Source organism: Mytilus californianus, unplaced genomic scaffold, assembly GCF_021869535.1.
Source record: "Mytilus californianus isolate M0D057914Y unplaced genomic scaffold, xbMytCali1.0.p SCAF_13, whole genome shotgun sequence".
NCBI lineage: Eukaryota > Metazoa > Mollusca > Bivalvia > Mytilida > Mytilidae > Mytilus > Mytilus californianus.
In genome coordinates, this window is record NW_026262615.1 from 41,850,959 (window position 1) to 41,864,925 (window position 13,967).

General features: G+C 31.4%; 2 protein-coding genes across 5 annotated transcripts in view; one reads left to right on the forward strand and one right to left on the reverse strand.

Moving 5' to 3' along the window:
* LOC127723683 (kelch-like protein 2) overlaps positions 1-13,967 on the forward strand; it is a 102,193-nt gene that overhangs the window by 71,276 nt on the left and 16,950 nt on the right. The gene's annotated exons all lie outside the window — the stretch shown is intronic.
* Positions 1-13,967, reverse strand: part of LOC127723686 (perlucin-like protein) — a 74,541-nt gene that overhangs the window by 35,105 nt on the left and 25,469 nt on the right. The window contains exons 1-3 of one of the 4 annotated variants that reach the window (XM_052230434.1): positions 4,590-4,832; positions 4,042-4,124; positions 3,447-3,482 (exon numbers count right to left, since the gene is read on the reverse strand). The exons of 1 other annotated variant lie outside the window; for it this stretch is intronic. In XM_052230434.1, coding sequence (XP_052086394.1) covers positions 3,447-3,482; positions 4,042-4,124; positions 4,590-4,746 — 276 coding nt within the window. In that variant the 5' untranslated portion in view covers positions 4,747-4,832. Of the gene's footprint in view, positions 1-2,149; positions 2,622-3,446; positions 3,483-4,041; positions 4,125-4,589; positions 4,833-13,967 lie in introns of those variants that run through there. 2 more of the 4 variants (XM_052230433.1, XM_052230431.1) reach the window with 2 other exon arrangements.

Sequence of the window (13,967 nt, forward strand, 5' to 3'; positions counted from 1 at the left end):
CTGGTTCCTTTCCGGTGGATTAAGTCTCCAAATGAATCAATTAAACTTTGTTTTTGGACACTTATCCAAGATATTCCCCAACAACCCATACAACATGATTTTCTTTCTATTAAACAATACATGTATAATACTAGATGCTTTAAAAAGAATATTTAATTCCAAGTAATTAAAATAAAGCTGAAAGATATGTATAAATTAGAGAGTATAGTAGCTGTAAAAAATAAAAGAAATAACTAAATTTTACAATGTATGGAAAGTTTTTGAAAACCTGTACTTTAATACATAAATATGCATATCCTGGCTGTTACGAAAGAAATATGTAAAGTAAATTTTTCAAATATTATTCATCATGAAGATGTTACATTTAAAAAAAAATAAAATATAGATAGGGATGTAACTGGATAATTCCTTTTTTTCTTTTTTTTTCTTCTGTTTCTTCTTCTTCTTCATTTTCCACTCCTATACTTTATGTTGATTATTATTAATTATTTATTTATCTATTTTCATATTTTTTTCTTTTGATCTGTTCTATAGAAAATGTCAAATACTTTCAATTATAATGTATTTATAATAAAGGCATTGTATATATGTATTATATTGTATGCTTGTCATGTATATGCTTTAATTGTTGGAAATAAAAAAAAAATAAGAACAAAGCTAGATGTTCTAGATGTTCAGGCGCGGATCCAGCAATTTCGAAAAGGGAAAAGGGGGGTGTCCAACCAACACCATGAAACGTTCACATAATTAAAAAAATTGTATATATATATATATCTATTAAAAAATCGAAAAAAAGGAAGGGATCTAACCGCAGGAACACCACCCCCTGGATCAGCCAATGATGTTCCAAGTAGTCGGGCATCATGCTCCGATTGACTCATGCTTTAAACAAAAAGAGAATAGTGCTTTTGAAGTTGAAAGTGCTACAAATGCAGGAAAAGTCCCATCAGATAAACTTTTAGTAGGAATTTTGCTTCATCTGATTTATCCAGTAAACATCTGGTTATCCGTCTAGTGCAACTGCTAAGCAAAGAACGTTTAGCTTGTTAAAGTATTTCAGCCACCAAAATGCTAGACAAAAACGTTTGAAACCAGTATCTACACCAACAATTCATTCTTTTAGTCCTAGATACATGAATATCTTTTATTGGTTGATATTGGCTTTTAACTAGCTTTCAGTAACTGCGAGTACTCTCAGATCGGTACTTTGTATATTTGGTGTTTTAGTAAGTTGTTTTGTGCTCAGTATCGATCTGATGAGTTAACCCTTTTTAACTGATTTTAAAGCTAGTGAGTATGGTGTGCTGTTACACTACTGTCCCATGTTAGGGGTGGTGGATACCGGTAAACATGTGTCTTAATACAAAAAAGATAAAAAGAGGGAGTGTGTTTGTTTTAGAAGCTTATATAGAAAATGGAAGAGGAAATTATTGAAGCCTATCCTGAATGTTGGTGGTGGGGTAGGGTGTGGGGGCTGTTAATGCCAAACAATTTATTCCCTATCAGCAACGTATGCAAAGAAAACTATCTTAGCACTAAAAGTCTGTTTTACAACATGTGAGCTATCGGAGTACGGTAACAAAATCTTTTTTCAGTGTGGTGAATCAGATGTTTTCTCATTTGTATGATGACTGCCAAAATTATTCAACGACATTTTACAACTGCAATTTCAATAAACAGAAAGTATCAAGAGTGTAGGAGAATTAAGTTTCTGTTCCGCCTCTCGACTTTTTGGCCAAAAAAATGAATATATTATATGAAAATGAAAGAGAACACTGACAAACTGAAAGATTATTGTTTGCCTGTCACTTTCAGATGTCCACACACACACACTTTTGTATGATAGTGGTTCAGTTTTCAAGAGAACTTTCGATGGTAATCAATGAAACGATCACATAAAAATACAGATCCTGTGTCTAAGCTGACAACACTCCGTTTTACTTTCTGTTCAGGTAATTATTACATCAGCAAATGAAATTACAGATTTCAAATTTCTGAAGATTGTGATAATCTGACATAACCAGAAGATCCCGAAAGGACGTTGAAACAAAAAGTAGAACAGAGCATTTTCAGATCCTTGTACATGGTGTACGCAAAGCTTGACTCAGAATTTGTATTCTAATCAGATTGTCAATATAGAAAAAAAATGTTGACTGCAATAATCTTTATTAAGTGATACAAGAACGTAAAAAGAATAATTAAAAGCAGGAAATACATCAACTAAAAGTAGATTCATCAATTGATTTATTGACTTTATTAAGGTTCAGAAACAAATATTGCATTCTTATATAGGACGAAATTAATAATAGGTTATAATTAATATTTATTTTAATGTAGTCGCAATAAGTTAGTCAGAAAGGTAGTTTGACAGTCAGTTTAAAATAACAGAGATGCTCATCTTTTCTTTTCACAGACATATCCAGTTGTTGGGTACGTACAAGGTCTGTCATTCCAGTTAAAACTCGTCCAGAAACATGTATTTTTACAGTAGCATCCACAGTTTTCACCTCTTCCACCATTTGGTTCACTATATCTCCAATTGGTATACGATACAAAAGAGTTATCAGACCAACGCCAATGTCCTTCATTCTGAATGTCATTCATTCCGAGCCATACTTCGTCTGCAGTGAACATAGGAAAATATTTTAATTAAACAAATATGACAGTAGAATATAATATGTTTTACCACCTTATAACACAGTTCTTAAAATACAATACAGCTTCATTGTTCTTAACGGTGAATTAAAACTATAACACTGTAGTTCGAGGGTATGGACAGATAATTACAAAATTATTTCATAGTTTGCCAAATTGTACATAATAGTGTTAATCACAACACATTCTGTATGTGACTGTCTCAAATCAGTAGCCTGCAATTCAGTGAATGTCGTTATCGCTGCCTATCTCTTTATTTTTTTTGTTACTTGTTTTGTTCTAAAACCAATATATGTTTTTATCGGCCGAATTGTTTTATTTTTGTCATGTTGGGGTCTTTTATTGCTTACTATACGGTATAGCGTCTGCTCAACGATGACCTATAGTTGCTTACAACTACGTCAACTGGACTCTTGTGAATAGTTGTCTCTCCTTGGCAATCATACCACATCTCATTTCATATAGTGTAAGCACACATGTTTTTAAATATAATAAAAGGTCCATGTCCGGAGCTTGTTTTGTGCTTTATGTAGTGCCTAATTATCTTATTTCATCAAGATTATACAAGAGAAACACCTAATTATATATACTGTGAAAGAAAAGTAACACGGCAAAAGGGTTTAAAGAGAGGGGCAATCTCCCAACACGGGTTGCGTAATTGTTTGATACATTACATGTAATATATTTTTGAATTTAATGTCGCACAAAGTTTTCTAAGCAGATGATTAAATGATGGTAAAAATACCTTTCAACTCTGACTTCAACCATGTCTCCTCTTGACCATTATCAACCTTTACAAGATATCCGCCTTTATTTTGACACTCAGTCTAAAACAAGTAAAATGTTATTTACAAATTACGGTATGGTAATCAATGGCCATTTATGAAAGGACCAGCAATTGAACCCTGATAACCAGTCGCTTGACAAGTCTTGACATATTGTATAGACGCCTGACTATTATGGAGTATATGTGACCTCTAGATATCTTTTTTGTTATTTTTTTGTTGTTGGGATGTTGCTCATTGACGTATATACCACATCTCTGTTTATTGTCTGTATTTGAAAATAAAGACCTCCTATGACATTTAACCAAAACAATATTCATTACCCAGTCAGTTTAAGATTTTTCTTCAAATACTTGCCTTTGCACGTTACGAATGCAGATATAATTCAGATATTTTTTTTAAAACCCCTACACCCGCTTTTCAAACTTCAGATCAATATTCCATCAAAAACATTTTAAATATCAGTAAAACAAGCTAAGATCACCACCTCCCCTCCTCCCCTCCCCCCTCCCCCCCCCCCATTCCTGATTTAATTTTCTGTTTGATACACAAAATTAACAAGCCAATCGTAATCTTGAATGAAGAAGTATAATTCAAATACCCTAGCATCCATCCATGTAATTGGTTTGTAAACGAACAAATAACAGTGGTTTGAGAATAACTTCCAGCCATTAGGGCATTCTCCTGTAACGATATAAATCAAAAACATGACACACTCTTTGACGGCCAGCACTTAGGAGCTGATACACAAACTTACCGTCCTAGATATAAGGAAATTTAAGAAAAGAAAAACAGAAAATGTCGTTCAAATGGAACTCAATTTTGCGGTCCTAGAATTTCTTAAATTTCCCCTACTTCTTTCAAATAAGGTATGAACAACATTGCACCCTTTACCATACTCCATCTTAAGCATTATCATTAAGTTTCTAAGCTAATAGGATTAAAACTTTAGTTACTTTAACACTTTAAGCGGAAGTAGAACTGCAATAGACGTTAAAGAGTAACCTAGTAGATTCACATCAACGATCGAGACAGCAATTTAACAATATATAAAAGTTTAAAAGATTTATCTACGTAAAAAGTAACTGTTTTGCATAAAGTATGAAAATGTTTTATCATAATGTAAATTTTGATCAAGCGTATACTTACGATTTTTCATTCTATCTAGTTCACGCTGCAATATTTTTAATTGCTCAGCCATTTTCTTCAACATCATCATCCATGTAGACTCATTTCTTTTTTCTTCGGCTAAAGACAAGGTACAACTTGTAAGCAACACCACAAACAAAACAAAAATAAACACCATTTCTTTTTCGTTCAGTTGAACAAATGTGTAACGTATTGAAAACACTCAAACAATCTGATTCAAATTCAGATCTATCGGAACTCGGTTACTCGTCTAATTCATATAAGCATAACGAAATCGAAGATCCATATTTTAATTTGATTGACACTAAATTTTCCAAGAATTCTTTAAGCAGGAAGTGTTTTCGAAATATGACAATTTACTGAATAATTACATGTTTGCGTGACAAATGATAAAAGCTGAGAGCTTGCTCATATTATCAGCATTTTATCTTCTTTGCTCAAGATACGATATACGTAGCTTGTGCAACCAAGACAAAAAATGCAGAAGTCATAGATCTTGAAAGGAGTAGAGCCATTAGCGCCAATATATGGCCCTGTAAAGGTGTATCTTTTAAAACTTGAATTGTTTGAGTAAATCTATTGTGTATGTTTTTCTTAATACATCATCTCGAAAGTTTAATAAGAGAAAATATATAACTGCTTCATATTTATAAAAAAAAATTAGTCTGAAAAAGGAAAAGATTTCATTTCGTCCATTTTCTTGAAATGTGTTACCTTTTAGACATTTTTTTTCTTCTATATGTGGCGCAATTAAATGTTGGTTGAAAAGTAAAGAATATGGTATATAAAGAATATTTCTGCAAAAATATTTGTGGGCGAGGGGTGGCGCCACTGTAAATTTTTTTCAGAAAACTGTCGTAACCTTAATCAAGTTTTAGCAAAATATCCCTATATTTATAACGTCACAAATACATTATTCATGACGCAAATGGTGGAAATTTCTCTTTAAACTGAAAATACGTTTTCGTTAATTTCTACCAACATTGTCGCAGTTTAAATTTTCAGATTTTTAGGGCTAAAATTATGAGTTTGTGAACCAACTTTTTTTACATAATTTAATGTGACACGATTTAAAAATTAGCAACTTTGTTACACCAGTTTTCCAATTGGAAATGTTGTACAAACGGAAGTCAAAACTTTATAGATTAATATACACGCATTTTATGTTTACGTGACAATTGATGTAAATTGATAACATGTTTTTGATAAATTTATAACAGGTCTAACATTGATTTGTCCTTGAAATTCTGACATGTTGATACGTACTTTCGAAATATGCAAAAAAATAAGAAATACCTTCATGAATTAGTTTTCGAGATTGCATCTTCCATGTAAAAACACAAAATTGCATATTTTCGATTTTTTTCGAAAAAAAAACATAACCTTTAAATGGAAAGAGATATTCCCAACCGGTCTTTTTCACAGTGTTCCTTACTTTAAAGGCCTTATTATTGGGTCCAAGCAATGAAGGCTGAATTCGATAACATATTTGTGAAACCATAGACACAGAACCAATAGAAAGCCGTACACATTGTTCTGGCCACGTATACAAATGAATAATTATATTGAAGGACTGATACGTTCATTTTATGTTATAACTAAGAATAGGAAACTTTGTTTTTTTAAAGCTGGGCATTTGAATTTCTCCAAGAAGATTTCGCTTGTGAATTAAATATTCAACATGTTATTTCCTTAGAAAATACTTCCGATTTCATGCAACCGTTTTGATTACCTATCCACCATGTACCAAAACGACATGAATGAAAGCAACTGAGCAAAACCCTTACGTATAGTTCATTTAATTAATTCAGAAGACAGAAATATATGATATATGTTTTTAAAATACATCAGCATTCTTTTAAAAGATGTACTGCACTTCTAATTCTTAATTTCAACATTTTATCCAAGGAGCAGTCACGTGTCTGTTTAGATACTCACATGGTTTACCTGTTTCCATTTTAACCAAATTACTATACATTACCATGTTTCATTTACTGTCATCTTACAACCAATGAAAATGTACACTTTAAACCAAACCTTCAATGTTTTATCTAAAAAGTGACAGTATTGCAGATATTTGATTCTGAACATCTAGTCTGCTTGAAATAAAGACCATATCACGGTCCATTTTTCGATAATTGATAAGCAAAGCATGAACGCTGGATCTGTATTTAATGAAAATCAGAGATTGTTCGAAATATATTTGAATTAAGGGCCATTTTGTCCAAAAATCTTACATCTTCATTGGTAATATGTATGACAAAAGATAGTTTTCTGTAAAAAGAATATGCAGCGAATATTATGCCAAATATAGAAAAAATATATATATGCTTAGATGTATTGTTTGTCTTTTTGTATAGTGTTCTTGTCTTCATAATGGTGTCTGACCTTCTCAAATTAAACGACTTTTTTTTTAGGTCTTCTTTTATTTTTTATTTTTTTACATTTCCCTCACGCATAACTAAAACTATATTCCACACAAAAATAAAAAAACACAAATAAGATTGTATCCAAAGATCCCATATTATCAAAAATCTCTATTTATACATCTTATTCATATCTTAATATCATTTAAAGTTAAAAATGCTTCTTATCATTCATCAACTTCTACTTATAGTACTTAGTGAGTAGTCAGTAGCAGAGATATACCATACAACACCGTCTATGGTAGTAGTTGTCTTATAGCAATAGTATTCTATTATAGGAAGTAGTGTAATACATTGATTTATTGTAGTGCAGTAGTACAATAGTTATCTTATTGGGAGTTGGGGAATCATAGATAAGTTACTCTTCCCCTTTGTAACAACAAAAGATGGGTTTCGAAGAAGCAGCTAGGCAAAAGTTGCGAAATAAAGATTAGGCCAGGACCCCAGGTTAAAAATAAATAACACTTGTGTAAACAAAATGAACACAATATATGCCTATAAAGGGAACAAATGCAAGCGTTAAAATTATTTTAATTTACAATGTTAAGATAAATGGTACCGTTAATATTATTGATAGAACCAAAATCATCTTTGATTGACCGGTCCATAGATTTATGGGTTTACCACTAAAACACACACAAACAAAAACAAACTTATCCACAATCATAGTTATCATTAATAAGTTAAGTAATTGAATATAACCAGAAGCTAAGATTATAGACACGATAATTAATAGAATAACAAATTAACTGATAAGATGTCAATTTAATTTGTTTTTAATCTTTATTTTTTTTCAATGTGTAGAAATTAATAAATAAATCAAATGACACTAAAAATTATATATGTTATAAATATTTGCAATATTTAGTAATGATATGTTCAATTTTCTTAAAGGTAAGGATTCTATTATATGTGTCTGTTTGTTATAAAAGTTTACAAAAAGAAATTCAAAGAACATGTAAATATAGCAAGTACGCATACATGCTAATAAAACAAACGGTGCTTTGCTTTTGCGCAAATTGGAATTTCATTTGGGCAAAAAAATCTTTGATTTGTTCCACAAACCATATGTCATTTGCGTCAAAAGAAAATATTTCATGTATGCCAATGATACAGGTAAATAGTGCAAATAATAGATCTATATTGAAAAGAAAATTAACAATAATGTTACAACATATTTATCATCATAAATCACATACGTATATTAAAATAATAAACCAAAATGAAAACTTTAAAGGTTTTTTAAATGAGATTAACTGGTCAAAACCGTGGTTGACTGTATCATTCAATGTTATTATAATAGTGTCCTGTGCACATCTGTTGTGATTCTGGCTTTGCAACATTTTTGAGAACATCTATGCTATGTGAACACTATACAATTTTATACCCTTAAGTGACTCTCAGTTGTGTAAGAGAAATGAATATAAACTATCTACTTACCCAATGGAGGGGATATATTCTACAAAACTTATTGTACGAGCCCCGTATTCAGGATACAACTTATATTAAAACTTTTCTGTTATATATCACATATAAATTGGTTGCAAAAGCAGTAATTATTTTTGATGCAAATGAAATACAATCCTGTGGTGCAAATAACAATACTGCAGTTTTCCACATCTGTTGTGATTCTGACTTTACACATTTTTGGGGTACATCTATGATATTTGTCTCCGTTTTATCAATACATTAGATATCCTAAATGTGATCTCTAAAAAAATTACAGACGTATTTCCTCCTCTATCTGCCTCCAAATGGATTATGTCCAATTTGTCACCTGAAGCATGCAAACACAGTATAATTTTATACCTTTAACATGTTTAAGTGGCTCTCAGTTTTTGTATGAAAAATGAATATGAACTCACTTATTTATCCAATTTGAGGGGGGGATAATCTATACAACAATTCTTGTGCGAACCTAGTATTAAGGAAACAACTAATATTAAAACGTTTCTGTTATATTTGACCTGTAAATTGGCGAAAAAGCAGTATTTATTTTTGGTGCAAATAAAATACAACCCTGTGGCAAATGCAAGCGCCCCAAACAGTACAGTTTCTATACGTGAGTGCATCAGAGAAACATTATTGTTATTGAAAAGAAATTAATAATTACATGGCAATAATGCAATTTAATCTATTACTTTCAATTGCATGTAATCTCAATTACCCCCATTGCTTTTTTCTTTTAAATTTGTAATTATTTACGTGAAATCAAAATTACATTTTTAATTACGTAATGCCTGGCAACAGAAGGTCATATTTTTACCCTAGAAAATTGATATTTCCGTCCGTGCGAGACCTTTTTTGGTAGTCAAGGACGTCAAACGCATCTGACGTTACGCACGGTGTTCGGTCTATTTTTCATCTGACCCTATCCTGATGCATAACTAGGATTAAAACAAATCAGTTATACGCATTATTAAATAGTAAACAGTCTTGATTCATCATTCCAATCGAAATCAAATAAAAACTGGTTGTAAGTAAAGTTAATATTAGGTTTTGAGATATAATTAAGCGATGTTCCCGTGTCCATAACGCCGTTTTTGCCGTGGAAGACGTAACAACAAGAACCAGCCAGCCACATCAAAACGAAGAACAAAAAAAAAAAACTGCTGAATGGATTTCGATAAAATTTGTACATGTTGGAAATAATATAAGTTCAATTTGCAAAAATCTTAGTAATTAAAACCAAATTAAAAGTACTAATAAAAAAACGACTAAAAGATGGTTTCCTTAAATTCTGGAAAAGTATAAAAGATTCAACACCTGATGACCAAGGCAAATTAGACACTTACTTTAAATTTAAGTCTACATTCCAGTTTGAAAAATATTTAGATATAAGAAATAAAGATAATCGGTCAATGCTATCTAAATTCAGAATAAGTAATCATTTTCTAAGGGTAGTAACTGGAAGACGTGAGAGCAAATACAACTCTCTTGGAAAACTACAACCATTACCCAGATGTGAACGGCTTTGTCAGTTCTGTGATTTAAACCAAGTAGAGGACGAGGTACATTATTTTCTGCAATGTCCTAAATATAACAATAGTAGAAAAACTTTACTATATATCTCAGGTTGATAACCAATTCCCCAATGTAAAATATCTAAGTACAAATAACCTGTTTATGTGGATAATGATAAATGAAGACAACACGTTTTTATTTTTATTGTGTGAATTTTTAAAGCTTAACTTTGCAGAAAGAAAACAGCATAATTGTACTCAATAATAATGATCATCTAACTGGTAAAAAGAAAATGTTTATTTAAATAACCAGAGGTATCTCTCTTTATTCACAAACTGGAGTTTTATGATTTATGCTTTATTTGATGACTTTTATGTATGTTCTAAATTAAATGTACTGTGTCTAATTAACATAATCAGAGCGAGCGGATTGAGAATGATTGGTATGAAAGTGTGAATGATCGTGTTAAATTTTGTAATGCCTGAAAGGGCCCTGTGATTAGAAAATAAAGAATTTGATTAGATTTTATTTATTACCATACTCATGATGTTAAACGGTAACGATAAATGTCATGTCTGTTCGAAGTCTAGCGGCCAATTTCAAAGTTCAGCAGAGCTGTAAGGTTTGAAAATTCGAGTACACAAGAATGAAAGCAAGCAGTTCAATATTGTTATATTTTCACATAAATCATGGAAAATGTAAGCCGCCTCAACATTAAAATGTGATTTTAATAGACTTTACGAACAAATATTAATTTTTAACATAACAAATATCATTTTATTTGTTTCAACATTTTCCGTGTCTCCCTTAAATGTTACCAATACGCCATTGTTAAAGTGTCTTCAGTACCATGATTATTAAGGGTAGTTAAAATATGTGACAGACACATTAATTATAAAAACAAATGTTATTACCGAAAAGTGTTTTTAAAAAAAAAATAAAGCCGTCAATGTTTGGAAACGCTTAATTACTCATCAATTTCCATCAAGTTGTCCGTGTCTCCTCAAAATGTTACCAAGTCCGAATTGATCCTTTTTGCATGTACGGAACGTCAATGTAACGTTATGTACATATTATTGTATTTCCATTGTCTTAAAGTGTCGCAGGTATATGTTTTTGCATTTGACACGTTCTGCATACTGATATTATTTTGGGAGTTATTTTTTAATAATTTCTTTTAAAAAGTAATAAATCAACATGAAAAATTTGACTTCCATCAAAGTTTTATAGACCATTCGTTGAGTCTAAAATGTCGAATAAAACCTAATAATATCAAGCAAAAGGTCATTTGTTTTTAATGCATAAAAATTTGCGTTTTTAGTCGTGCAGTATGTGCCGATGGCGATTCTCTTGAAATAATGATGCGATTTTTATGTGTTAATATATGTATAAAATTATTGTGTAAATTAGGCCCTACCTAGAGATCTGGGCCTTACCCGAAATTTTGGATAAGTGTATGAAGCACAAGCTGTAATAACACATATGCTTTTGTTTTCTGTACCTAGTTACAGAGAAATATGTCTCTGCTAATACAAATGTTTTTTTTTTTACATGTACAGGCATTTCCACACATCCGACAAACAGACTCACTTACAAAATACTCATTAATGGCATTTCAAGGACTGTAAATTAATTTTTAATTTAAAATGATCAATTTCAAACTGTTATTTTCATTCCAAAATCCGAAGATGAAATCGAAATTAAAGATCTAGTAAACAGAAGATATATAATTGGTATATAATTGCTTTAGATGATCCGATAAGGATTATTTTTATCAAACGCTACTGGAAAGACACATATTTCAAATGTCGATAGTATGAATAAAGGGGCGCTAATTTTCTTAAAGACACTGACATTATTCGCGAACTGTAGTTTGAAAAATGAACAGTTGAAGGCGGGTTGATAAAATTTAAACCCTTGAAGCGCAAAACAGCTTGGTAACGACTGCTTCAAGGCGATATCTATACCAAGACTCGTCGGATACTTGTGATGACGGAATCTTGACCACAATAAACGATACGCGTTTTGCAATAATTATTTTGGGCAGTGACAAATATGTGACATAATTATATACTTTAAATAAGTTAAGATTATGAAGAAGAAAAATTATATACTAGTAATCAGTCATCTAAACAGTATCCATTCATTAAATAAAAAATTTTAAAAGTCTAAATGTTTTCTGTGTAAAAAGTGCAAATTTCTGACGATTGGTAAAGAAGTCGGTCAAAATTAAAGAAAAACGACGTCGCGTAACGTAAGTTACCATTACTAAACTCAATACCGTGCGTAACGTCAATTATTATTACAATAACTACCAAGCGAAATTTTGAAGGGCATTGGTTGTAACAGTATAGGTCATTGTGATCAAATGCTGTTGATATGAAGCTCTCTGATTAAATGCAAATACAATTATGTTTTGTATCTTTGGATGCTGTTATACGTGACTGTAGTCAGAGATTGCTGTGACGTCTGACTGTCTTTTATATGACTTGCTGGAACACGAAAAGGGTCATCAGACATCAGACATCAGATCAATCTTCTTCTTCTTCCGAATACGGGAGTAGACTCCTAGGTAGGAGTGTAAAACTTCCCGGATTCATCTTTGACGAATATATATATTAAAAAATTCATACAAATGAGTCAAAAGTCAGCCATTTTTACAAATAAAATTCCATAAACATTCTTTTTTTGTCTATTGTTTTGAACATACATCAGCCCGTAAGTTTTTTTTTTCGTTTGAATTATTTAACATTTGTCATTACGGGGCCTTTTTATATAGCCGCTTACTATGCGGTATGGGTTTTGATATTTGTTGAAGGCCGTACAGTAATCAATTTGGGGTAAAGATTCAGACTGCTGAATTATTTGAGAGTGTACTTCGTGCATTAACGATAAGTCTGCTTGCTAAGATTGCTAGATGAATTGTGAGCTAACTTAATCGTAATGTACAAACAAACTGACATACAGATTCTTCAGTCATCCTCAAAGTTTGTTACTAATCGAAAGTTAAAAAAACTCTTTCAATAAAAAAAAGTATTGCTGAAAACACCTCCGAAAATCACACCGGAGTCTGAGCAGCAAGCTTCTAATGTACTTTTCTTTAAGTATAAAAAAGACAGATTCCTGTATATGCATAGAACAATCATTTTGAGCTGAGGACAAGGGGTTCTAAGTAATTTTGCTTGTTTATATATGATTTCGACGGAATCCGTTTTCTTCATCAATATGATTTATATTTGTCCCACTGAGTATATGACATTAAAGCAGACCAGTGCAAATATTTGTTAAAAACGAAGGTGTAAACAAAATTACCTTAATCTTGGCCTGACTATTACACTAAGGGTCTGGTCATTTTCTTTAGGGGGGCTGCGAGAATACATCTGAATTTCTCTAATTTTTTACAAGTCCCCACCTTGAAGAAAGAAAGTAAATTAAATACCCTCCACCTTCGAAAGACGTGAAAATTTCACCCCCCCCCCTTTTTAACACTTTTCAATATTTCTATATTTAACAGCAAAAAATGCATGCATACAATTTTTAATTATGTAATTATTATTCATTAAAATAGTACACCAGTAGTGGATATAAAACTTCAATTGGTGAAATTGCTTGCGACTTCAGGGAACTTCATTTAGATAAGACGGTTAATTGTGGTTTTATTAATATTAACCACGCATTCGTTCAATTGCAGCACATTGTTCTTATCCTTTATCAAAGAAGTTAGTAATTTAACTTCAATAAAAAAAAATACTTCCCTGGAGGAACATGTTGAAAATTACGTTTTTAATCTTATGAATTGAGCCGAGCGGAGAGATGCGAAAAAAAAAATATGTCTTTCCTGTCAAAAAGTACATTTTTTTTATATTGTAAGGGGAAGCATCTCCACATCTCCAGGGCATAAAGGAAAATTATTCACGTAAAGACATATTAAAAATGCCATACTTAACTCCTAGATATCACCTTGACCCATTGAAATATATGCTCAATC